The sequence below is a fragment of the Syngnathoides biaculeatus genome, chromosome 3 (genome assembly GCF_019802595.1).
Source record: "Syngnathoides biaculeatus isolate LvHL_M chromosome 3, ASM1980259v1, whole genome shotgun sequence".
NCBI classification, from domain to species: domain Eukaryota; kingdom Metazoa; phylum Chordata; class Actinopteri; order Syngnathiformes; family Syngnathidae; genus Syngnathoides; species Syngnathoides biaculeatus.
The window spans coordinates 23,221,101-23,244,388 of record NC_084642.1 but is presented as its reverse complement, the minus strand read 5'-3'; the positions used below and the strand labels follow the sequence as shown (position 1 = coordinate 23,244,388).

Sequence of the window (23,288 nt, the reverse complement as noted above, 5' to 3'; positions counted from 1 at the left end):
TGATTTCTAAGTGGGAGAACTTTCAACATAGCAGGATGTTCAAATACTTATTTTCTTCTCTGTACTAACCGTGAGTATTATATCATGGCTCAGCACTGAGGAACCAGGTGCAGAAAGGCTAACCCAGACCTGTCTCACTAGTCTGAAGCCTCCAGTAGTTGGCGACCTGGTAGCGTCACCTGGAATCTCATGGAGATGGGCCGGGTCGCCAGCCCGCTGCAATGAAATCCAACATTTGATTTCATAGGAAACCTTTTGGAGACTCCCCTCTATGCTCTCTGTAGAGGAAAAATTCACAAAATTGCAATCAGTCCTCACCCAAATTTTTGTGAACACCTTTACTGACAACCTCGAGAAATGTCAGGACGAAACCCCAATATTTTGGACTGTATGGACATTAAGATGGTGAACCTGCAACACGAGCTTGTCAATGTGGAAGAAAATGGATTGATGTAATGACACACACACGTGCGTAAATTTGTTTGTGTGCAGTTGTCTGGCGACTAGTCTAGGGTGTACCCATCCATCCATCCATCCATCCATCTTCTGTAGCCTATCCCAGCTGTTTTAGTGAGAGAGGCAATGTGCACCCGGAACTGATTGGCGGTCAATTACAGGTGCACCCTACCACTCGCCCTTCCTCAGATGGGATAGGCTCCAGCACACCTGTGCAGCAGTATAGAAAATGGTTGGTTTTGTTTGTTCACACTTTGTTTTTACATTTCTTTCTGGATGAAAAAAGTGATCAACTCATAAACTGATTGATTGACATAAGCCTACAAGTGTTCCATTTTCTTTCAAGAGAACCCTTGCCAGAATTAATCTGCTTCAGATTCTTACTGGGAATGCTGTGTTGGGATAGAATTCCGAGAGCTGTTCCAAAGCGGTGGCGTCACGGGGGCTGCGTAAGTGGGGGAGTAAAAAGGGGCGCCGGCTGTGTTGTGCTGTCTAGTAGCCGTCAACGGTGACCTCGGGGTCCGTGCTCCCTCGGGATAAGCCGAGCGAGTGACGTCTCATCCCGAGAGATGACGAGAGGGACGTCTTTGTCTCGCTCTTCGTCTTCTTCTGGGAATTGGACGGGCCTTGGTGTCGGGAAAGAGAAGAAAGGCTCCATTTCTCGGCGCGCCCATCACGGCGCTGACCTCCGGGACCAAAGAAAAGCGACGGCCTGCACGGCTCGTTACGACGTGAAAGGGAGCCCGGTGTTTCAAGATGGCTGCTGGGATGACAGGAGGGAAGAAAGCCAATCAGAAAGGAGATCAAAGGCCTTTCACAGCACTCCAGAAAAGGGGATCAGGAACGCAGGAACGCAGGAAGAGGAAAAGCGCGCCCCACTCAGACGTCCTCGGCGGCAATTAGACAGCCATGAATGGGAGACGGGTCACACAAGCCCAAAGGATGGGTCGCTTCTTCCATTATGCCGAACGCCTTTCACATGACACACACACACACACACACACACACACACAAAGAGACACTAAAGCACACACACACAAATAAAAACATGTACACAATCGCACACAACATGAATTACAAATAGATGAAATAGACTTCAGATATTGCTCAACAATATCCCTCTAAAACAATAACACAATTAACAATTGGTAAAGTTTCATAATCTGCCCCACTTTTCTGAAATAGTAATGAAAATAAATTTGGTCAAGTACTAAATCGAATCGTTGATTTTTTTTTTTTTTTTTTTTTCCAGCGATATAGCACCAGTATATTTGTGGACAAAATGTGATTGTCATCTATCAATGCTATCCAGTGTATCGTCACAATATTGTCATTAAAGCACTCCACCTGGTCACAAGTGCTGTATTTTACCACAAAAAAAATCACTATAATGTGATATAAAGTAGTCTTTCCCCACAGCAATGGGATATTTTACCATTAAAACTATTTGGACACAAAATGTTATATTAGACACATTTTGACATGAGCAACATCAGGAGCATCCCAAAAATTCCCAAAGGCACGCATGGAGCAACTACAGTGTTTGTCTTTCCTCAAATATGTTGTTCATAAAAAAAAAAAAAAAAAGCAGTAGTGCAAAACCACACACACAAACACAAAGACGTCAGCGAGATGCAAAAAGTTCACCTGGAGTTCACGATGCGTGTCCGTCATATCTCTCGAACGCCTCGGGCTCTCCTGAATCGGAACCTTTGATGTCACAGTAATGGTCGCGGTGACGTCGCTACGGTGTGACCCCCCCACCACCACCCTACTTGGAGGGATGCCAGGACCCCAGGACACCCAATCCCGCTCATTAGTGCCAGCACGTGTGTGATCCTTGTGCGGTAACGACATCTTACAGGAGTCGCCTTGATTGTTGTGTGATGTCATACATGCCACACACGCTATCCAGAACTCAGTACTGCATTTGTCCCCGGGTGCGAGAATTGTACACAAAAATGGAGTACTTGCCAAACCCAACCTGAGGCACCGATGACAACGTGAATCTTGTAACATTACGACTTTGCTCTCATATAATTGCCATTGTATTGACATGAGAAAAAAATTCTCATCGCAAGATATTTTCATAAAATTACCTTTTCCTCCTAACACGACAACTTTGCTCATGTAAAAACTCCATTGAGGGGGCTGCTGACCCTGAGAGCTTGTGGGTCGGCGGGAAGATTACTTTGAAGACCTCAATTCCACCTACACACCTTCCATTCCAAGAGGAAGCAGTCTCTGGTTTCTGAGGCTATCTCAGGGGTTGAGGTCACAGAGGGGGCTAAAAAGGGGGCCCATGAGATTCCCCCATTGTTCATAAAGGTTCTGGATGTGATAAAGCCGGCCCAGGTGACACACCTTTGTAACATTGTGTTGTGTTGTTCAACCTCGTATTATGATGACTAATCTAAAAATAAAACATTCTTTTTCATCAATCCATCCATTTTGTTCGCCGCTTATCCTCACACGGGTCGCGGGGAGTGCTGGAGCCTATCCCATCTGTGATGGGCAGAAGATGGGTACACCGTGAACTGGTTGCCAGCCAATCGCAAGGCACATCGAGACAAACAGCCACACTCACAATCACACCTAGGAGAAATTGAGAGTCTTCAATTAATGTTGCATGTTTTTGGGATGAGGGAGGAAACCAGAGTGCCCGGAGGAAACCCACGCAGGCACGGGGAGAACATGTAAAATCCACACAGGCGGGGCCGGGATGGAACCTGGGACCTCAGAACTGTGAGGCCGACACTTTAGCAACTGATCCACCATGCAGCCCCACATTCTTTTTATTAAGTAAAATTCAGTCATTCATTTTGATCATATGACATTTAAAAGAATATACATTTTTCTCATATTTCACTCAGATTATTTTTTCTTTGTAATAGTTCAACCTGGGGCGGCATGATGACTCAGCTGGTGAAGCATTGGCCTCACAGTTCTGTGTGGAGCTCGCATTTTCTCCCTGTGCCTGCGTGGGTTTTCTCTGGGCACTCCGGTTTCCTCCCACATCCCAAAATCATGCAACATTAACTGGACAATCTAAACTGCCCCTAGGTGTGATTGTGTGTGCAGGTGTTTGTCTCGATGTGCCCTGCGATTGGCTGTACCCCGCCTCCTGCCCGTTGACAGTTGAGAAAGGATCGAGATCTCCCAGCGACCCTCGTGAGGATAAGTGGCAAAAAAAAAAAGAATGGCTGGATGGATAATTCAACCTAACTCTCGTGCAATTCAGATGTTTTCCTAGTAATAATTGTTTGACTATTTAAAAAAAATAATTCTTGTAATTGTTTAAGTTGTCATCAAAGAACAAAGAAGAGATTCACTGCAGTTGTCGGAGGTCTGTCGAGCTTTTGGCGGAGGAAGTTGGCGTTATTGGCACCTCTTGCCTCGTCAATTGCAAAGCGACAGACAGGTGAGGTGCGTTTGAAGTGGCAGTGATGTGGTTCACACTGGTTCTGACGACCATTTTTTTTTTAATTGGTCCATTATGTAAACAGTTATAACCAGTGCAGCTACCGTTTTTTAAACATCTGGCATTGAACGGCGACGCTGCATTTTGCTCACGTGGGCACGTCAGCCAATCAGTGTATTTCTTATGACTTCGTCACATGGGTTAAGCAGCCAATTTGTGTCTTAAATTACCATAACAAGTGAAGTGTGGACTGCAGCGGCCTCACCCCCGCCATTGCGCTATAAGTGGCCGGTTCATTATCACGCCTGGACAAACATCTGGCGGGCCACATTTAATTGGTGTCGGGCCAATTATGTCCCACGGGCTGCTAGTTGTCAGCCGCTGCTGTACACTCACAAAACTACAATCTTTTTCACTCAACATTAAAAGTTGAGTAAAACCAGGCACATGCACAGACATTTTTGGAGGCAGGGAGACAAGCCCAAAAAAGGAAAACCTGTCACCAAAATGCTTCATACAGTTAAGAAAGAAACAGTAGTATGTAACAGCCCTGTTCAAACGTCAGGATTTTAGAAGAGGGAGGGGACCTGAGGTAAGGGGGAGCATAAGCACAATTCTTCCAATGACACAAATAAATGCATGGTGGACTTCAAAACATCTTGGATAAAATTAAAGACTTTAATAAAAACTTTACATCCAAGCCAAACGGACAGGTGCTTGAGCACCACCAAGAGGTTATGTATGCATGTACAGTACCAGAGTAAAATTGTACTTGTAAATTTGATTAAAAAATGATTTCTCCCCCTCCCTGGAGAAAAAAATGTGACTCATCACTGAATGAACATAAAGTTGCTTTAGGACCTTTCAGTTTATCAATTGACGATTCTGATACCAGAGGACACACACAGCAAAGGCTCACATCGAGCACTAACAAGTCCTCTGAGATTCTAACGCAGAGGCCATGTTTGTGGCACGTGAAGGTGTGATTTGACTCGCTAATGTGCAGCTGGTACATGCTGGATTCACATCTTCAATACTGTCGAGCATCAAACCGACGTGACCTTGTGTCGTCCTTGAGGGGGCTCATTAATATTCAACAGCGGAGTCACCGCTAACGAGACGTCGAGGTGCGAGGGTCGCTGACGTCTTCACGCCTTCTGTTGCACAAAAACCTCCACGACCTTGTGAAGGTGAAACAAACTGAGCAGAACGTGATGAATTACATTATATCAAAAAATAAAAACGAGTAAATTTTCCTCAGATTAGGGCTTCATAAAATGATCTTGTTTTTGTCTGTTTCGTTGTTTAAAAATAAAACTTTTCCTGTAATATTTCAACCTTGCAATGCATTCATTTTCATAAAATGTTGACTTTGTCAAATAAGTTTGAGAAAAATTATCTTGTGAAATTGCAACTCATAGTATTTTGATTGATCTCATTTTCACAAAATCAGAACTTTTTACTCATCACAACTATTTTCAATCGACCTTTATTTTATATTCATTCTCATAAAATGTTTCTCGACTTTTGTCAATTTACAAGCCCTCACATTGTAACTTTCCCCTCCATATATAGCTCGATTATCATAAAATCATATCTTTTTTTCCTCTATTGCAGCTTTATGGAATGTCAATGACAAACTATTTTCAATAGTAGTATTTTGGTAAAATGACAACACTTGTCTTGTTAAATTGACACTTTCTTTCTGACTTAGTCTTATAAATGAAACATTTTTCTTGTTTTTCTTTATCCAAAAAAATTGCAACCTTTTCATCATTTAATAATGACTTTTCTTACATATACTTTTTCTTTTCTTCTTATTTGGGTACAACAACTATTGTACATTTTTGACTCACCTACAATCAACTTTTTCTATGTGATACTATTGTTGTAAAATTGCAACATTTTATGAGTCCAACACTTGCCAATGCTACATTTCATGTTCAAAAAGTATTTTTTCCCCCAATTTGGGGACATTAGAAAAGGAATTTGGACAGGGTGATGGGGGGTGGTGTGGATGTCACAGCAGTTCCAAGGAGGTTTCTTTGCTGATGGTGACGCCCAAGGGCCACAGCAGCGCGAGAAGAGGTTGGAGACAAAGTTCACCCACAACTATGAAGAGGAAAGATGCTTTTGTGTGTGTGTGTGCGTGCATTTATTGCTGCTAGAATACCAGGCAATAATAAAAAAAATTATACTAATTTTATTGCTGTCAACATGCACCCCTTTTCTAACTTGGGGACAATGCCATGTTTCATAACATGTACTTGGTACATTCATGTCCTTGATGATGCTGCTGCCACTGGTGATATAAAAAAATGTAACCAATAATAGTCACAATGGTGATAAATATTGATGGATAAAAAATACAGCATGCATAACTAAATATTCATTTATTGTAAAAAAAGTATTTTTACAGCATATCACTGAATCATTAAAAACAACAGTATTTTATTGGCTGCAGTGATTGGGTACAATACTGTAAATTTCTCCAGTATGTTGCTGAAAAATCAGATCTTGGAAAATACAGTATTTTTCTGGAAAATTTACAGTATTGTGCTGGACTAATTTACAGTATTTTACAGGATCATTGCTGCCAGTAAAACAGTAAGAAGCTTTACAGTGTAATATGCCCATCTTGTTTCCTGAGCTTGAATTTGAAATGTTGCAAAAATATATCTGTATAAGGTATGCATTTGTCCACTCATATGTTAAGACTATTAAAAACTTGATTGAACATTTAGAACAGATACAAAATAGCCAATTGATCTGTGACCACTGTAATTACTATAATAATCTTTGTTTTCCCAACCAAAATTTATCAAAGTCAAAGTATTATACATAGGTATAAGGAAAAAGATAAAATTCTTTCACATTGCATAAATGTATACAAAAACCCAGTACCGAGGGACTTCTAAAAACTTGTACTTTCATTCTAATATATAAGTAATGTGTAATGTTATAAATATATGACATCTTTGTTGTAATTTCCGTTATTTCAATATCATATCTCTCCAGATGGACTCCCATGTCAAAGATGGATTGTTACGTTGTGGCAAGCCACTCGCTATCTACCTTTTTGCCCATGTAACGTATCTGGAGAAATTACCGCTTACTACTGACCACTAAGCAATCTCTGGTTGGGGATGTTCAAGACATTTTATCCTACTCATTCTCTCTCAGATCGCTACCCTGCATTGCTACAGAAGCTAGCTAACTCCTTGAGCAGCTATTTGTCTGAAAGCATTGAGAGAATTTTAAAACATTAACGACCAGCAAACACGTAATGGCCGCCAGAATAGACACCAACCATTAACCAACTAATTGATTCAGCCAATGCTGTGGACTCAAAAGGGTGCATTCGACTCCTTTGTACCTGCCCAGTCACCGAAGGACACAGCCGACATGGCACACAGTTGCAACATACCCGGTAAGCCTTATGCTATTTAAAAAAAAAAAAAATGGAATTACATCAATTCATGTGCACAGAGGAGAATATGCATCAATTTTTCATACCCCTTATCCACACCAGGGTTGTGAGCTTGAACCTATCCCACCAAACTTGGGGTGAGAGACGAGGTACACTCTGAGCTGGTCTCCACATAATCTCAAGGCATATATAAATGAAAAAGTTTTGACGCTCACATTCATATCTATGAGCAATTTGGAGTCTTCAAATCAACATCAAATGCATGTTTTTGGGATAGGGGAAAAACCCGGAGGACACACACTTGGGCAAATGGAGAACAAATCCACAGAGGCAAAGCTGGATTTAAACTCCGGTCCTCAGAACTGTGAAGCAGATGTGCTAACAACAAGTATTCCACTGCTTCACAGGACAAAACGTTTCTTTTAAAATCCTATTAAAATACGATGAGTAAGCGTTTCATGTTTTGAGTATGGAGAGTAGTAAATTTAGCATTCTATACATGTGCATTATACATAGGTAGAAGGGGTTTCCTCATATTTAGGGCAAATTATGGGGGTGTCCATTTTAAATTTGAGGGGGTATTATACACGAGAAATTATGGTAAATGCAAGTTAACCATAGAAATCATGTAACTTAAAAATATTAATTGATTGACAGCCTTAATACACACACTACCCAATATATAGACACGCATACAAATACTGTACACATATACTGCACGAATATAAGTATGATGGCCAACTGGTTAGCACATCTCCCTTCTTAGAATCCAAGTTCAAATATGGCCTCAGCTGGGTCAGTTACCAAGGTCCCTCCGTGCCTGTGTGGTTTTTCTCCGATTTTTGCCCACATACCTAAAATGCATTGTAGGTCAAGCGAACACACTAAATTGTCCATAGGTGTGACTATGAGTGTGAATGGTTGTTTTGTATTTTCTGGGCGTCCCATCTCCAAAACATGCAACATTAATTGGACACTCTAAATTGCCCCTAGGTGTGATTGTGAGTGCGGCTGTTGTCGGTCTCCTGCCGATTCGCTGTTGGCTGGCAAATATATATTTACACACACACACACACACACACACACACACACATAATGTATATATTAATATATATGACATAATAAAACCTAAAAAATTGGAGGAGCAACACGTCCAATAATAATATAGTAATATAAATGAATGGTAAAGAAATCTGTCCTTTGGTGTCGTGGTTTCAGTACTCAAAAGTAGGAAGTAGATAAAAAGTCATCCAAGTGGAGCCGCTTCACGTTGTCCTCTTCTTTTTGGCACCTCTCGGCTCGCTGAACTGGACCTAAAAACGACATCATTAGCATCAAGATGTATAACATCGACACCAACATTAACAGAATCAACATCAAACATCATGAGAGCAAATTTTTTAGAACAGTATTGCCACAAACAAAATCGATGTTTATGCCACTGATATAATGATAGTAGAGACAAATTTATTCAAGTAATTATTTTTTAAAAAAACAATTCACTAATTTTAAGTCTAATAAAAAAAAAAAAAGAACATTGTCATTGTAACACACAACAAACAAAATATCTCTGGCTCTGTTGTTAAATATAGCAGTTCTACAAATATTAACATTTGAAACAAACAGGCAAGATACTGCCAATCAAGTTTTCCATTGGTTTAGAAAAAGTGCCAAGCAGCAACGCTGACAACACAAGTAGTTTAAAGCAACATAGTTTGATTCAGCGTGTGTACTATTTCAAGTCTGCAGCTTTTCTTAAAATGCTGCTTTGTCAACATACTCAATAGCACAGGATATAATTTGAGAATATGGGCGCCATATTCACGTTTTTTCCCCCCCATTGTTGGGGAAAGGATCTCGTTACTGCAAGATGAAGGGAAACAACAAAAGATGTCTCATCTGAAGAAATATTGGGTGGAATGGTTGTGATTAAAATTGACTTAGTCACTTTGAGGTTTTAAATTGTGTTGTCTTTGTTGCGACTTCATCAAAATTCATCAGAGCAGCTCGTAGATTTTAGCGGGATGGCCGTGTGCATCTGGGTTGAATCCAAACGTTCCCAAGTCATCGTGATGCCATTCGGTTTTGGAACAATTTGAAGTAACCGTTAACTGTGCAGCTCCCGGCTCGCCGTGAGAAAATCCTCTTTTTTTAATGCGGCTCTGCTAATTTTTGTGCGTCTGAGACGTAGGACGCACATCAAATGAGTTCCCTGAGGCATATGACCACCTTGCCATGATCGTCTTAGAACCAACATGTAGCTGGTCTGGTCTTGGGAAAATAAAAGTTCAAGCTTCATAATGATGAAGATGAACCTAATAACCTGGTGGCAAGCTAGAATAGAAGGGACTTTTACTTGTTTGTATGTAACGCAACTCAAGGGGCCGGCGTACCTTCTCGACGTCTGAAGGCACCCTGCTCAGGAAGTCCAGCACCTCGTTGTTGTCAATGGCAAAAGGGTTGCGCAATCGCTTGGTAAATTTGTTGATGCCTGAAAGAAAAAAAGAGCAAAAGAAAAGGCGTCATTAAAACTCATCACTCACAAAAACATCATGACAAAACATCAATCACTTCGTGAGATCTTTTCTACACTGTCATTTCTTTGATTTTATTTTTTTGGTATGAAATCCGATTAATTTTGGACCACCTTGATTTTGATGCTTGGTTGTCCTTTTTCCAAGCATGTATTAGATATTTTTTTACAAATAGTACTTGTGCTTGACATAATCGTAAAATTTAGGGAATGCCTCCTTTGCTAAATATTTCCTACTCGGCAACTCGTACCTGGGATCCAACGTTTTCATCTTTTTTAAGAGTATAAATTGGAATCCTGCCCTTGGCTACAGTATATAGAATCAAATTGCCGAAGTTACCTCCCTTCATTTATTTCTGGATCTCTCATAACAAGAGGATCTCAACATAGATCCTGTAATTTTTGTTTCGTTGAGGGTACAGGAGCGGCACAGAGTTGCTGCTCTTCTTTAGGGTGATACGTGCAATACGTAGATCATTTTACAAATGTCAAATGTCTTGGAAACATCAATATTTTTGACGTTGACATTTTAACAGCACAAAAATCAAAGCATAAATGAAATTAAATGTTGGTGGAGCTGTCACTTGTAATTCTTTTGACGGTGAAAGAAAAAAAAAACAAGTTTCATACCCCATATCAAGATGAGGTAGCGCAGTGGAATGTAATATGTGAGAACGGTTGCCGTGACAAAACACAGCAAGGCGAGGCTGGACAGGAAGGGCTGGGACCAGTTGAACGTGCTGGAAAAAAAAACACAAAACCTTTTAACAAAAATTTAAAAATTTAAAAGTGGAAAAATGTAAATCTTACTTTTTAATCCTCTCCCCAAAGTTGGCCACCGCATCCAGGAAGTTCTGAAGGCTGATAAGAACATCCTGCACCATGTGTATCTTCTGCATCAAGCCCCGACGTTCAGATTCCTGACAACAGAGACATCAACAAAGAGGCTTTCATTGTCCACATCATGGTTTCTACTGCATTTATTATTTCGATCATTACGAATCATTACCTTCTCATCATCCTCCTCTTCATCACCTACGTCTATGCTGCTCTGAGAAGAAGCAAGACGAGGATTCATGTTAGCAAAGCAATAAACTAGTTGAATACGACAAAGTTTATTTACAATGAGGATGGAGTGTTAACAAATGCAAACTCCTGAATAAAGAAAGACGTTATTCCAATGAAAAGCCTCTTAAAAACATCAACCGCTTCTTCATTTGAATGAATGCCAACCTGCAGGTTATTCAAAAAGAACAAAAAACCCTGCTTTGAAAAAATATCTTGTTTTAAGAAACCTTGATAATTTAGAAGAGTAAGGGTCGGCTAGTCCAACGTGGGCACAATTCTGATTGGTATTTACGAAGGAAAACGTGCTTGTTTCAGTAGAAAATACACACACGTCTTTGTACATGAGGGCCCAGGTGCTTTGCCTGCTTGAATAAATACGCACTACACAACAATTAGATGGCTCTGTTGTAAAATTACCAGCGGCTTTGTTTTGTCCACTTGAAAACTAACATCACCTTATTCACACACAAGCACATATATATGCGCGTGCATGTTTTCCGGCTGGTTAGCACATCAATATACCGTAATTTCCAGCCTACAGAGCGCACCTGATTATAAGCCTCATCCAGTACATTTGTAAAGGAAATACCGTACCATTTGGTACATACGTAAGCCGCACCTGGATAAAAGCCGCAAGTCCCACATTGAAATCCACGTTAAAATACAAGATATTTACAAAGAAAGACGGTACACAGAAATAGTTTTCAAAGTTTTAATACCTTAGCTTATCTTAATATAGCAACTACATAGTGGCACGGTAGGACAGTATTAACAGGGCTGGCTAAAAAAAAAAAAAAAAAAAAAAACTACCTAAATCACTGAAACACAGAAGTAACACAGCAGCAACGCGTTAGCACGGCGCTAACAGGGCCAGTCAAAAAAAAATTGTGGTAAAAAAAAATCACTAAGACACGGCTGTAACACAGCAGCAACAGGCTAGTGCAGCCCTAACAGGGCCACTTTAAAAAAAACAAAACAAAAAAAAAACATGTCACTTCCTCTGCAAATATATTCCACTGGTGTCCCTCTTACCTTATCCGCTCAAGTGCCCCTTTGTGGCCGTTAGAAAAAAATGCACAAATTAGCTGCATTGCATAAACCACAGGGTTAAAAGCGTGTGAAAAAAGTCGCGGCTTGTAGGCCGGAAATTACAGTGTATAAAATGTGTGTTTGTGTGTTTAAAAAAAAAAAAAAAAGACACTCACTAGTTCTTGACTGCTTTGTCCGGAGCAGATCTGGATGTAGTTCCATGAAATGAGCAGGACCAGGATGAGGGGGAGCATGTAGAACTCCCAATTCCACACTGTATACAGGAACACCTGCACGCATGTCACATGATTAGTCAGCCAATGATAGGGCAGCAAATATTATCATTTCCGTGGCCTCCAAGTTCCCCCCAAAAATACAAGCTTATGGCAGTTTTTTATTGGCTTTATCACTTCTCCCTATTTGCATTCCAACCATTCTGGTCCTTAGGTATGAAACAGGATGGCAAAGAACATCAGGACTGCAGAGAGTGTTGTTTTTAAGAGGACGCTTGCGACTCACCCTGATTGTTGCATCATATTTTCTTTTTAGCTCCAGTATTGTCCTCTAGAGAGGCTTAAAACCGGGACGTGTAAGGTCCACCTGTGGGGACGCTGTCCTAAAAACAATAATAGGTGGAACGGCAGACGACTGGTTAGTACAGTATATCTACTTCACAGTTCTGAGGACTGGGGTCCAAATCTTGGCCTCGCCTGTGTGAAATTTGCATGTTCTCCATGGGCCTGTGTAGGTTTTCTGAGTACAATACTCTGGTTTCCTCCCAAATCCGCAAAAACATGTATGGTAGGTTAATTGAAAACAATAAATTGCCTGTAGGTGTGAATGTGAATGCAAATGGTTGCTTGTTTACATGTGCCAGGCGATAGGCTGGCGACCAGTTTATGGTGTTACCTGGCTCTTGCCTGGTCAGTTGGTGTAGGCTTCAACTTGCTCGTGACCATTCTAATGATAGCCGGCCACTTCTATAGCACTTTTATAGATGCGCTTTACAATTGCACACATTCTTCATTCACGCCCGTGGTGTTGGTAAGCAACCTGTGTAGCCACAGCTGCACTGAGTGGTCAATTTGAAGAGTTTTAGAACCTGAAAATCCGGAATAACATTCATTTGCACACACCACCATTAGTGGTTGGTTCATAGTGTGGGTGTTGAAACCTTTCATCTGGAAAAGTGCGGGTGTTGCAGCGTAAGTGGTTCCCGTCCTTATGAGGCCACTATAGCAAACGTTTGATAAGTTTGTGAAGCCCAGGCCTCCGTGGCTTCATTTTTTGGGTGAGGACCCAGTCACGATTTGCTGGGAAAGTATCTCAGGCCATAAAGATTGTGATCATGGAAAAGTTTCATGTACAGGGGAAAACACAATCCGCAGTATAAAAAAGTAAGGCTCCAAAATGTCACTACCAGCGGGATCTCCCAAACTAATGCTGGAGGAAAGCGTGGCACGCCAAGGTGGTAATCCTTATGACTAGAGCCAAAGCGGGGATTTAGGAGGGAGGAAATAAATAAAAGGTGAGGAGGCGTTTAGTGTGAAAACATGACAGCAGATGGCCATGCAGTGTATGCGTGTGTGTGTGTCTGTGTGTTGTCATTATCTCCCTTGCAAGACCTCCACCAAGGACCACCCACGTCAACTAGGATTGCAAAAATGGAGAAAAACAGCCACTTTATAGCGACATCTTTTTGTAAATACTTCACAGGACCGCAGAACTTCCTGGATCCCTAGCGAGGAAAGGAAAGGGGAACCGGACACTTTCCACAGGGGGTTTATGAGAATGCAAATGATAATGCAGGCAGGAAGCAGTGCAACTAAAACCTTTGCCTCAATGAAATGCCTCCTTTATAACAACGCCAAGTCTCAAGTGCCTCGTCGATGGGAACCAATAAATGCTATGCCTCATTTAAATATGCCTGACATTTATTGTTTGTCTTCATTTGTGTTTCCTTTCATTTTGCCTCTTACTTTTCTGTCGGCAGCCACATCTGTATTGCAAATGAGAAATGTTTTCAATCGTCCTACATGGATAAAATAAAGGTTAAATTAAAGGGCAGCAAAGTGGAGCAGCTGTAAAGGATTGGCCTCACCATTCTGAGGATCAGGGTTCAATCCCGGCCCTGCTCGTGTGGAGTTTGCATATTCTGGGGTAATGGGTAAAAAAAAAAAAAAGAATGACGTTGCAGGCAATGTTGCCGCCACTGGGATCTTGAGTGAGACTTCAGCAACTTTGCGCATGAATGACTCGGTCTCAGCTCATTTTTTTTTCGTTTAGAGATTGAAGTGAATAATATCTGTATTTTTCATTACGATCTCTATTTTATATCAATATGATATAATATCAATATCTATTTTGTACATGATCACTTAAAATGTAGTTTTTCAAGTAAAAATAAAAACCTTGTCACTTCAATAAAATCCGCGCCTCAATTAAATGCCACTATTTTACATGAGTAAATATCCTCATGAATAACCACTTTAAAAAAAAAAAGGCCCACTAGCTTCCTGCACCTCAATAAACCACGCACATCAATAAAAGCTAAAGTTTCCATTCTGTAATTCTTTGCTCACCAATCACCTCACTGCACTGAGTCTAGGTCAGCCCTCTTTCGGTGTGCTTTGATAATGTCGTTTTTAGTAAAGTAAAGCACAAAAATTGGAGTAGAGTAACAAACTAGAATTTCTTCTACTATAATTTTAGAGGTTCCAGAAGTGGTAACTTAAAACTCACCAGGAAGGCCAGCAGGCTCCTCTGGACACTCTCCCACTGAAAGCAGCTTTTCACATACTGCAGCGTGGACGTGATGGCCCGGTACAGCGCCTGTACTCGCTGCACATTCCTGGCCAAAGCCTGAAAAAAAAAATAAATAAAAAAAATAAAAATAAAAATTTCAAAACATGATTAAAAGGGCGTCACAGTTGTAAGGACTGCTGTCCTGCGGGTTCCAATCACAAGTGGGGATTTTTATTCGATGTGGAGGTGAAAACATCTAACCTATCCTTGATGGTCACAAAAAATATCTAATTGTTTTGATTCGTCCTTCTGGGACATTATGGGGGTGCCTTTGTGCTCATGTCATGGGTAACATGCACATTTGTGGAGGTACCATTAATAATGAAAGGTACAGCACATGCAGGTTTTGGAGCGACATATGCTGCCATCCAAACAACGCCTTTTCCAGGCACCCTTTTATCCATATTCCTACGCTTATCCAAGGTCGGGTCGCACGGGCAGCATTTAAAGTAAGGAAGCCCAGAGTTACCTCTCCCCAGCCACTTTGTCCAGCTCTTCTGGAGGGATCCCGAGGCATTCCCGTTCCATCCGAGAGACGTACTCTTTCAAGTGTGTCCCTTGACGTCCCAGAGACATCCACTCAGTGGGACATGTCCGGACCACCTCACCAGGGAGGTGTCCAAGGTGGCATCGTAACCAGATGTCTGAACCACCTCATCTACCTCAATGCAGAGGAGCAGCAGCTCAGCTCTGAGGCCATCCTGGATGACCGAGCATTCTCACCCTATCTCTAAGAGAATGCCCAGACACCGTGTGGAGGAAACTCATTTTGACCATCTGTATCTGCAATTTTGTTCTTTCAAAACCACAGCACATGACTATAGACTAGGGTGGGAAAACAGATGGACCAGTAAATCGAGCGCTTTTCCTGTCGACAGGGACATCACTGTTTATTTCAGGAAGACAAAGCCTAGCCGCCTTCAGTGTGTGGTACAACTGCGTGGATTTGCACGATATTTACATTGTACATTGGGTTTGCTAAAGACTGAATTTTCTAAAGGTATATGAAAAAACATTCCATGCTTGCAAAAAATAATTAACATTTCAAAAACGTGCACATTATGTTCATTACTATTATTACTTCTTTTCAATGTTTACAAATGATATATTTTGCATTTATTGAAAAGTCTTTTAGAGTTACAAAACAAATTTTAGGTTAATCTTAAAACTATGAGTTGTCTTCCATGTTTAGAAAATCTCGTACATGTACGTACACCGGCGACCATCGAGCTAGTAAATAAGCATTTAGCTTGTTGCCCACACAGTGCAGTGGGGAGTGTGGGGCTGTTTTGGCAAGTTGGCTCCAGAGCCGTCAGTCAGGCAGGGTTGCACATCAGAAAACTGACCTGATTTTGTCCAACATGAAAACAAGCAGTAGGAGCCGCACCACACGTCACGGCCACTGTAAGCCAATTTGGGCGTTAGCGGGCGACATATTGTCTGACAACAAAGAGCCTTTTGTGGGAAGTACAGACAGTCAGGCACCCTGTCTTGCACACTCTATATCAAACTAATGTGACAGAATATGCCGCGGTTGGCGGCCATTAATGCCCAATTCAAAGCAGCGGGCTGCTTTCGCTTTTACCACTTTACACAAGGGAGGAACACTTGGAATGGATTTACTCATCTACAGTAATCCCCAGCATATTCGCGGTTTACTATTTTCCAATTCCCCACACTTTTGTTTCCCCTGGAACCCATTCATAGATAATCTCTGAAAAGGTTACCTGTTCACGTTTTTGTGTTCTTGTGGAAATGCTCTCAGATGGCACAAAACAGTGACTGAGAGATAAAGCTTTATATGGTGGAAGGAACCAGGTTTAGTCTGGTTTGTCACGGTGAGTCTTCACCTCGTAACTGTACACACAGAATACTGGAGCAATTTTTTTAAATAAGTCATGATATGTAAGCCATTCATGATTTGGGGGAAATGGAAAGTAAGTTTGAAATTACATTAAGCAGTTTTTAGATGATGGATTGCGATATATATATGGTTTAAAATACTAGTAGTATAAAACTTTTTGGGAGACATGAATTCCATTTAAAAAAAAAAAAAAATCCTCCTTACCTAAATGAATAAAGTGTATTAGAGGTATTCACAGCACTTTACGAATTAATAAATTTACTTATGTTACAGCCTTACTCCACAGTGGAATTAATTCTTTGTTGCCCCTTTAAAATTCTACACTGATCACCCCATAATACCAACATGTTTTTTTTTTTTGTTTACGCTTGGTACCCCACCTTATGGATTCCGAGGTGCTCCAAATACAGCTGTGCCACGCTAATGGTATCGTATTAATAAAGAACTTGTGGCTGCAATTACCGATAAGGTTACATCAGGAGGGTTGTGAATTATTTTTGAGTTGACTACCAATACATTTGCTAAAATTTAACAAAAAAAATTGTCATGTTGTCATTATAGTTTTTTTTGTGCAGTATTTTGATGACAAAGTGCATTTATTAAATACTGATTTTACTTTTACAAAAGTAATTGTATTTACCAAAAACAGTAAATGATGAGGTTTGAATTGTTATTGTTCATCTATTACGGGTACATGGTTTGTTGGAAGAAGTCGTTTATTTGTACAAACGCAGTGTTACTTACAAAATGTACCAAAGACAGCGGACAGAGAAGTTTATTATCTGAACTGCAGAGAGGATTGGAAATCTTTTTCGGGATCGATTTTATAGTGAATATGCTACGAAGCAAATTCATCAAAACCGTCTCACACCTGACAGGACATTTATTAGCAGGGAAGAGTTTATTGGATGGGGGAGTTTTATTTTGAGAAATGCAAAGTTATTTACCATATTTACCATGAATGGGAACCGTTTATCCACTCAACTACGGCGAGCATTGTGAAATTGTGACTTACTGTACAACTAATGGCTGGAAATTGATTGTTGTTGAAGATTGTTTCTCGACTCAGTTGCAGAGAGTACACCAAATCATCTTTGAGAGGCAAGTCATTTTTTGAAGGTGTGATGTTTGGAGAATAGCTTTCAAAGAAATTTGGAAAAAGTGTCTAACCTTTTTAGAAAATTTGGGATTATCTTCCATGAATTTTTTCTCCCGGGGTCGGAATGTTCTTATGCTGGCTCTGACCTGTTTTACAAAGATAAAATCGTTGTCAGAAGAAGTCGGCGGTTTGAAAAGTGGCACTGTACTGGATGAGGACTCACGGGATTAAAAATGATCTCAAGCTCCAGCGTGATGTTTCCTTTGGTGAAACCCCCCAGGTCCTCCTTTTTCAGGAGCATGGTGATCTGCTGCCTCCCACGGATCTGTGTCGAGCACAAACAAACCAAAAAAAAAAAAAAGGGTTGGGGGGGGGTCGCGGGACCGACCGGGCTATGAACCGGATCGCAAGTCGAGTCAGATCATGTCCCGGCGTGACATCGAATGGGGACGCAACATCGGCGGGTGAGGGAGGGGCATGGGCTGAGGCAGACGGCTTTGTACCGAAAGCAGAGGAATGGCCACTTTTCCCAGGAAGTCCGGAGCTTTGTCTCCGTCCTCATCGAAGACGGTCGCCAGCAGAACCTCGTGAATGTCTCGGACCGGACTTTGGGACACACAACAATCCATCTTTGTTTAAATTGTTTTTGCTTCTAAATCCTTTGCAAAGCCCAATATTTTGCATCTAATTTACTTCTCCTGTTGATTGCTTGGTGTTAAAATTTCTCATGTACATTTAGCGGTGAAATTATTTGTTGCACACAATTTGCATCAAATTCCTTGTTTTGCGTATGTCAAATAAATTTTTTACGTGAAATAAATGAATACAATTCTTTTGTCCTATAAATGAAATGAGTTAATGTATAAAACTGCAGGGGAGTACCAGTATCTAGCATTAAATACAACTTTTCAGCATGACATCAGACATACTTCTGGGTGGCAATAGCTTTGATTAATATCATTACTCACCAAACCTTTAATGTACACTATATCATCTGACCAAGGCAGACCAATTGAGAAACTAGTGCAAATGGCTTAAATGAGAATTTTTCGCCTTCTTCGTCACCGGGGTAGCGTAAATACGGTAATTAAAGAAAATGTGACGGAAGGTAAAGTGCTTTGAAGGGAGACGGAAAACCAGCTGCAATTTACATTTAAACAGATAAATTGATTCCAAAGGTGACCTGTTGGTAATTTAGATATAGTTGACATGATGATTGAGGGAATGGCTATTTTATTGACTTTCCTGTTGCTCAGATTAATGGCTCAAGTGCTGTTTTGACACTGAAAATGAGAGCGATCTGCAGAGCTGATGTTAGTTAGCGGGCTTGATATTATGGATCTTCTACTAAAGTACTCAAAGAAATCTCAACCAAAATGTTTAGCCAAACCAGTGGGAAAATGCCTTTGAAAAAGCTGATGATGACTGTTTGGTTTCCATTGTGTTCTTTTCAAAGTGGCTACAACTGTGTATCTTGCATGTCTCTGCATAAAAATGTTCACGTAGCCACTCAATTTATCCTCCTTGCCCACAGGTTCGCTGGATTAATTTGGATTTTTATTTGAAAGGAAATGGGAAAAAATAACTAAAGAAAACCTTTACAGATACAGTATATCATAGCGGTAAAACCCGAAACAAAGGATGACTTTGACTGACTTTGTTTTCAATTCAAATCAGTAATACTCGCATTCTGCCACCCAATAGTATGTCTATCCTTATTCTTCAAATTAATAAATAGTTTGTGCTAAACTGTCCCCTTTATGTGATTATGTATTCAAAAGTGTGTAGACAGTGAGTGCCAGTCTCAAAATTAAGTAGCGATACACAAAAAGTGGCATTCAAACAATTCTGAACAAATAAATCCATCTATATATTTAAACAGAATAATTTTGTGCCAATACTGACAAGGTGAAGACTTTGTTCCACTCGGGCTGGAGGCTCTTGTAGACAGTGTGCGTTTGCAGTCTGTCGTTGCAGAGTTCCAGAACACAGAAGGGGTCGCTCTTGCCTAAGCCAAACAAACACAAACCCGCACAGTTTCCAACAGGCAATTTTTCCACTTCCAACTATTGAGCTTACCGTTCAGATCAGCGGACAGCAGATCGCATGCCTTGATGACTTTGACTTGGAGAAAGCCCACGTCGCTGAGGTTCTTAAAGGTCCTTCGAAGGCTCTGAAAGAAAAACGACAAGCTCAATATTGCCAATATTAATAAGGAGACATTGTTAACAACACCCAAAACTAATGCGACAAGTGTTTTTAATCAAGTGTGTTGGGTTATTTAATTTATTGTCAAATATAATTATCTGCTTTTGGCTGGTTACCAGCTCAGGTTGTGAAACTCCCTCCCGCCCGACGAGGGACAGCTGAGATCATCTCAGGCACGCCCACGGCCCGAGAGACAATCAGTGTTACAGAAAATGGATGCATGACTTTAAATATACTTCTACGTCATTATTGTGTAACCTTTTGCCAATTGATTAGAAAGACTTTCATCTATTTTTAAAACAACTATGTTTTTAAATGTTGCTATTATAAAGAAATGTTTCATGCATTTTAACACTATTATTTATGCTTTCAGTTTTTTTAACATTAGGTTTTTTATTTAGTTGGGATTATTTTGGCATTTATTTTTTCCAAATACATAAATTTTTTGCAAATACAAACAATTCGAAAAAACATTGCATGTTTTTAAATTACAATTCTTTGCCAATACAAAAACATTTTGGTGAAATATTGCTTTTTTATTTTTAAACAATATTCTTTTTACGTTGTAGGTCAACTCTAAGTTTGGAAATTTAGGTTGATTTTAAAATTTGTTTGCCAGTGCAACATGCTGAGAAAATTATATTTTAAATGACTGTATTACTGTCGTGTACAAAATGTACAAAAATAATGGGACATCTAGTCCAAGCACCACAATGAATATATTTTGATACCCCACACTGACTAATTTTCGCACAACTGCTCCCATCTAGTGGCAATCCAGAGAAAGGCAAAGACAGAGCTCCTGGACATTGGGGAGAATGAGTATGGATTATTTTACTTCTTTGTTTTGTTTTTTTAAAGTGGGGAAAGTCATATATTTTTATGACTATCATCTTTTTATATTTATTATGTATAGAGATAGGAGAAATAGAGAGCTGTGATTGTGATACTGACATAGTTGTCCAGCTGGTTCTGGCACTTGGTTGGGTCATCGAGGGGCGCTGCACAGAAGTCTGAGATGGAGACCCCGCTACAGGGGCTGATTGTGACTAGGAAGACCAGACGTCCTCGGCCCGAGTCCAGCGTTAGCGTGAAGAGCTGCCTTTCATCTCTGGGGATGCCGAAAATATCCACCTGACACCTGGGGGAGAACCGAATCAAATCGGAGCAGAACCAACAAGCGCCCAGGGAGTCAGCGTACAAAGACTCACACTCCCAAACATTCTTCAGCTCGTCGGCCGTCTTTAGACCAGAGTTCCGCCTCCAGGATGCTGGGTGTCTCCAGGAAGTGGTTCAAGGTGAACGCCTCTCTCCACTGAGGCTTGGAAACCTTGTTGACATTCTGCATGGGATAATTAACACACGTTCAGCCCGCTTTGTTCTTTAATCCCAAACACTTTTTGTATTTATTATTATTGTATTTAGTATCATATTTATTGTATTTCCTGTAATATTTGTTGTTATTGTAACAAGCTTTTCAAGATCATTGATGCATTTGTTCTTTTTTTTTTTTTTACATTTATTCAACATTATCTTATGCGATTGTTGTCTAATTCAGTAATTTTAGTTAAATTAAAATATGCATTGTCTAATACAATTTCACTATGAGAATGACTACAGTACCTTTTATTTAATCTAAAAATTAGCTGTCCCATCTGTTCATTTAAAAAAAAAAATTCCCACAACTGTTCTGAAGTTTGATGTGGTTACATTCTTCTTTTTTTACCTTGCTCTTGCATCGCTGCTCGCCCAGCCGGAAGCGGACAAAGAACTGACCGGTTGGCGAGTCCACGGGAACGTCCTGACCCTCCACCAGGGTCACTGTCGCCACAGATGTCCAAAGCTGACTCTTCGTCAATACCGCTGACAGCCGCGAGCTCTGCTTGAAAGAACACAACTGTGGGAGACGGAGTGGTAGTGATACTGTACCTAAGGTGGCTCTCAATGTGCTCCTGGGTCCCGGCAGAGGAGGGAGTATGTCAAATACATTTTACTATAAACTTGATCCTCCATATTTAGAGGATAATGGAGGATGAGTAGAACCTCAAGAATACCATTAAACTGTGGAGCATGGGAGTTGAAAGGTCTGGGAGTGGCCTAGTCAGTCTCCAAACCTTAACCCAGTTCGAAATCTTTGGAGGGAGCTGAAACTCTGCATTGTCCAGTGACAGCCCCATAACCTGGACTATATGGAGAATATCCACAGTATAACGAGCAATGGCCCCCGAATCCCTATTGGTGTGTACAAACCTGGTCAAGTACGCCAGGAAAGATTTGACTTCTGCAATTATATATTCAGGTTTCTGCACCTAATTTCAAGATGTACTTTTCTTTACTATCAAATACTCAATTCAACTACAAACATAAAATATTTTTTAAAATCTTTTCATTTCTTACTCTTGTTCAATCAAACTGATTTTCTGGATTTTTTTTCTGTTTTAGATTTTTTCACAGATGACGTGTACCTACAGGAAAAAGTACAGACCTCTTTATTCTTTAGAAGTGTGAAATCATCCAAAATGTCCAAAATATTTATTTTACACACTATATTTTTGTAATAATCCCAAAGCAGTCTCTTTGTTGTTTGTTACTCTGGCTTCTCAATTCAATGCAAACATCGTCACGAAGCTTAGTTTGAGTCACCAGTTATCATTAAGCTAAATTGTGAAGTTAATTCACTCTCACTTGCCTGTCTTTGTGAACTTTATAGTGACAGATGTCATAATTGTCTCTCTCAGAGTTTCAAACCTTGTATGTTTCCATTGTCCTTAACAGATTTTAAAAGCATAATTCTTGAATTTAATACTTTTTACCGCTCGCTTCATGCAACAGAGGAGGTTGCCTGCGGTATAGCCAGGTTTGAGCGCACAACACACAAAACAACTACAGCTTCAAAAACAAAATGAACAAAGTTGTGGAATATCTAGTTCAAACTTAATAATGAAAAGTTTCATGATAGGTGATGGTTGCCCCCCTACCCCTCTCCTTGAGGGGAACACCCCCTAGTTTGAAAGCTACTGGTCTAAGTCAAGTCAAGTCAAGACTCATGAATATTGGGTAAAAGTCAAGTTGGGCGTTTCACAGTTGGCTTAAGTCAAGTCATGTGACACTCGTCCCCCACCTCTGCCTCCTGGATCCCACAGCATGATGCAAGTGTAGTAACTCAAGTGGGGTCTAACATGTTCGTCGAAGCAGGTAGTGGAGCATTGTAGTAACATGCATTGTGCAGACATGCATGCCTGTTTAACAGCCTCATAAAAGCATGCATGCACTCAAAGTCCAGTAAATGGGGCTGGTGTACCTAAATAAAAGCGCCACTGTGCGATTTCGGGAAAACCTAGACAAGTACGAAGCAGAAGTTTGGGTCATCCAGAG

The 23,288-nt window shown here is 40.5% G+C and overlaps 1 protein-coding gene across 7 annotated transcripts in view; it reads right to left on the bottom strand.

Moving 5' to 3' along the window:
* Window positions 1-6,253: 6,253 nt before the first annotated feature.
* Window positions 6,254-23,288, bottom strand: part of LOC133498259 (multiple C2 and transmembrane domain-containing protein 2-like) — a 46,976-nt gene continuing 29,941 nt past the window's right edge. For 5 of the 7 annotated variants that reach the window (XM_061814873.1, XM_061814870.1, XM_061814875.1 and 2 more), the window contains 15 exons: window positions 21,640-21,795; window positions 21,125-21,255; window positions 20,868-21,054; window positions 19,785-19,878; window positions 19,611-19,713; window positions 18,209-18,311; window positions 17,929-18,030; window positions 17,777-17,851; window positions 14,680-14,799; window positions 12,114-12,227; window positions 10,850-10,891; window positions 10,651-10,760; window positions 10,471-10,580; window positions 9,701-9,798; window positions 6,254-8,620 (listed from right to left, as the gene is read on the bottom strand). In XM_061814873.1, the coding sequence (XP_061670857.1) occupies window positions 8,573-8,620; window positions 9,701-9,798; window positions 10,471-10,580; window positions 10,651-10,760; window positions 10,850-10,891; window positions 12,114-12,227; window positions 14,680-14,799; window positions 17,777-17,851; window positions 17,929-18,030; window positions 18,209-18,311; window positions 19,611-19,713; window positions 19,785-19,878; window positions 20,868-21,054; window positions 21,125-21,255; window positions 21,640-21,795 (1,593 nt within the window). In that variant the 3' untranslated portion in view covers window positions 6,254-8,572. The remainder of the gene's footprint in view (window positions 8,621-9,700; window positions 9,799-10,470; window positions 10,581-10,650; window positions 10,761-10,849; window positions 10,892-12,113; window positions 12,228-14,679; window positions 14,800-17,776; window positions 17,852-17,928; window positions 18,031-18,208; window positions 18,312-19,610; window positions 19,714-19,784; window positions 19,879-20,867; window positions 21,055-21,124; window positions 21,256-21,639; window positions 21,796-23,288) is intronic. The other 2 variants (XM_061814871.1, XM_061814872.1) reach the window with 1 other exon arrangement.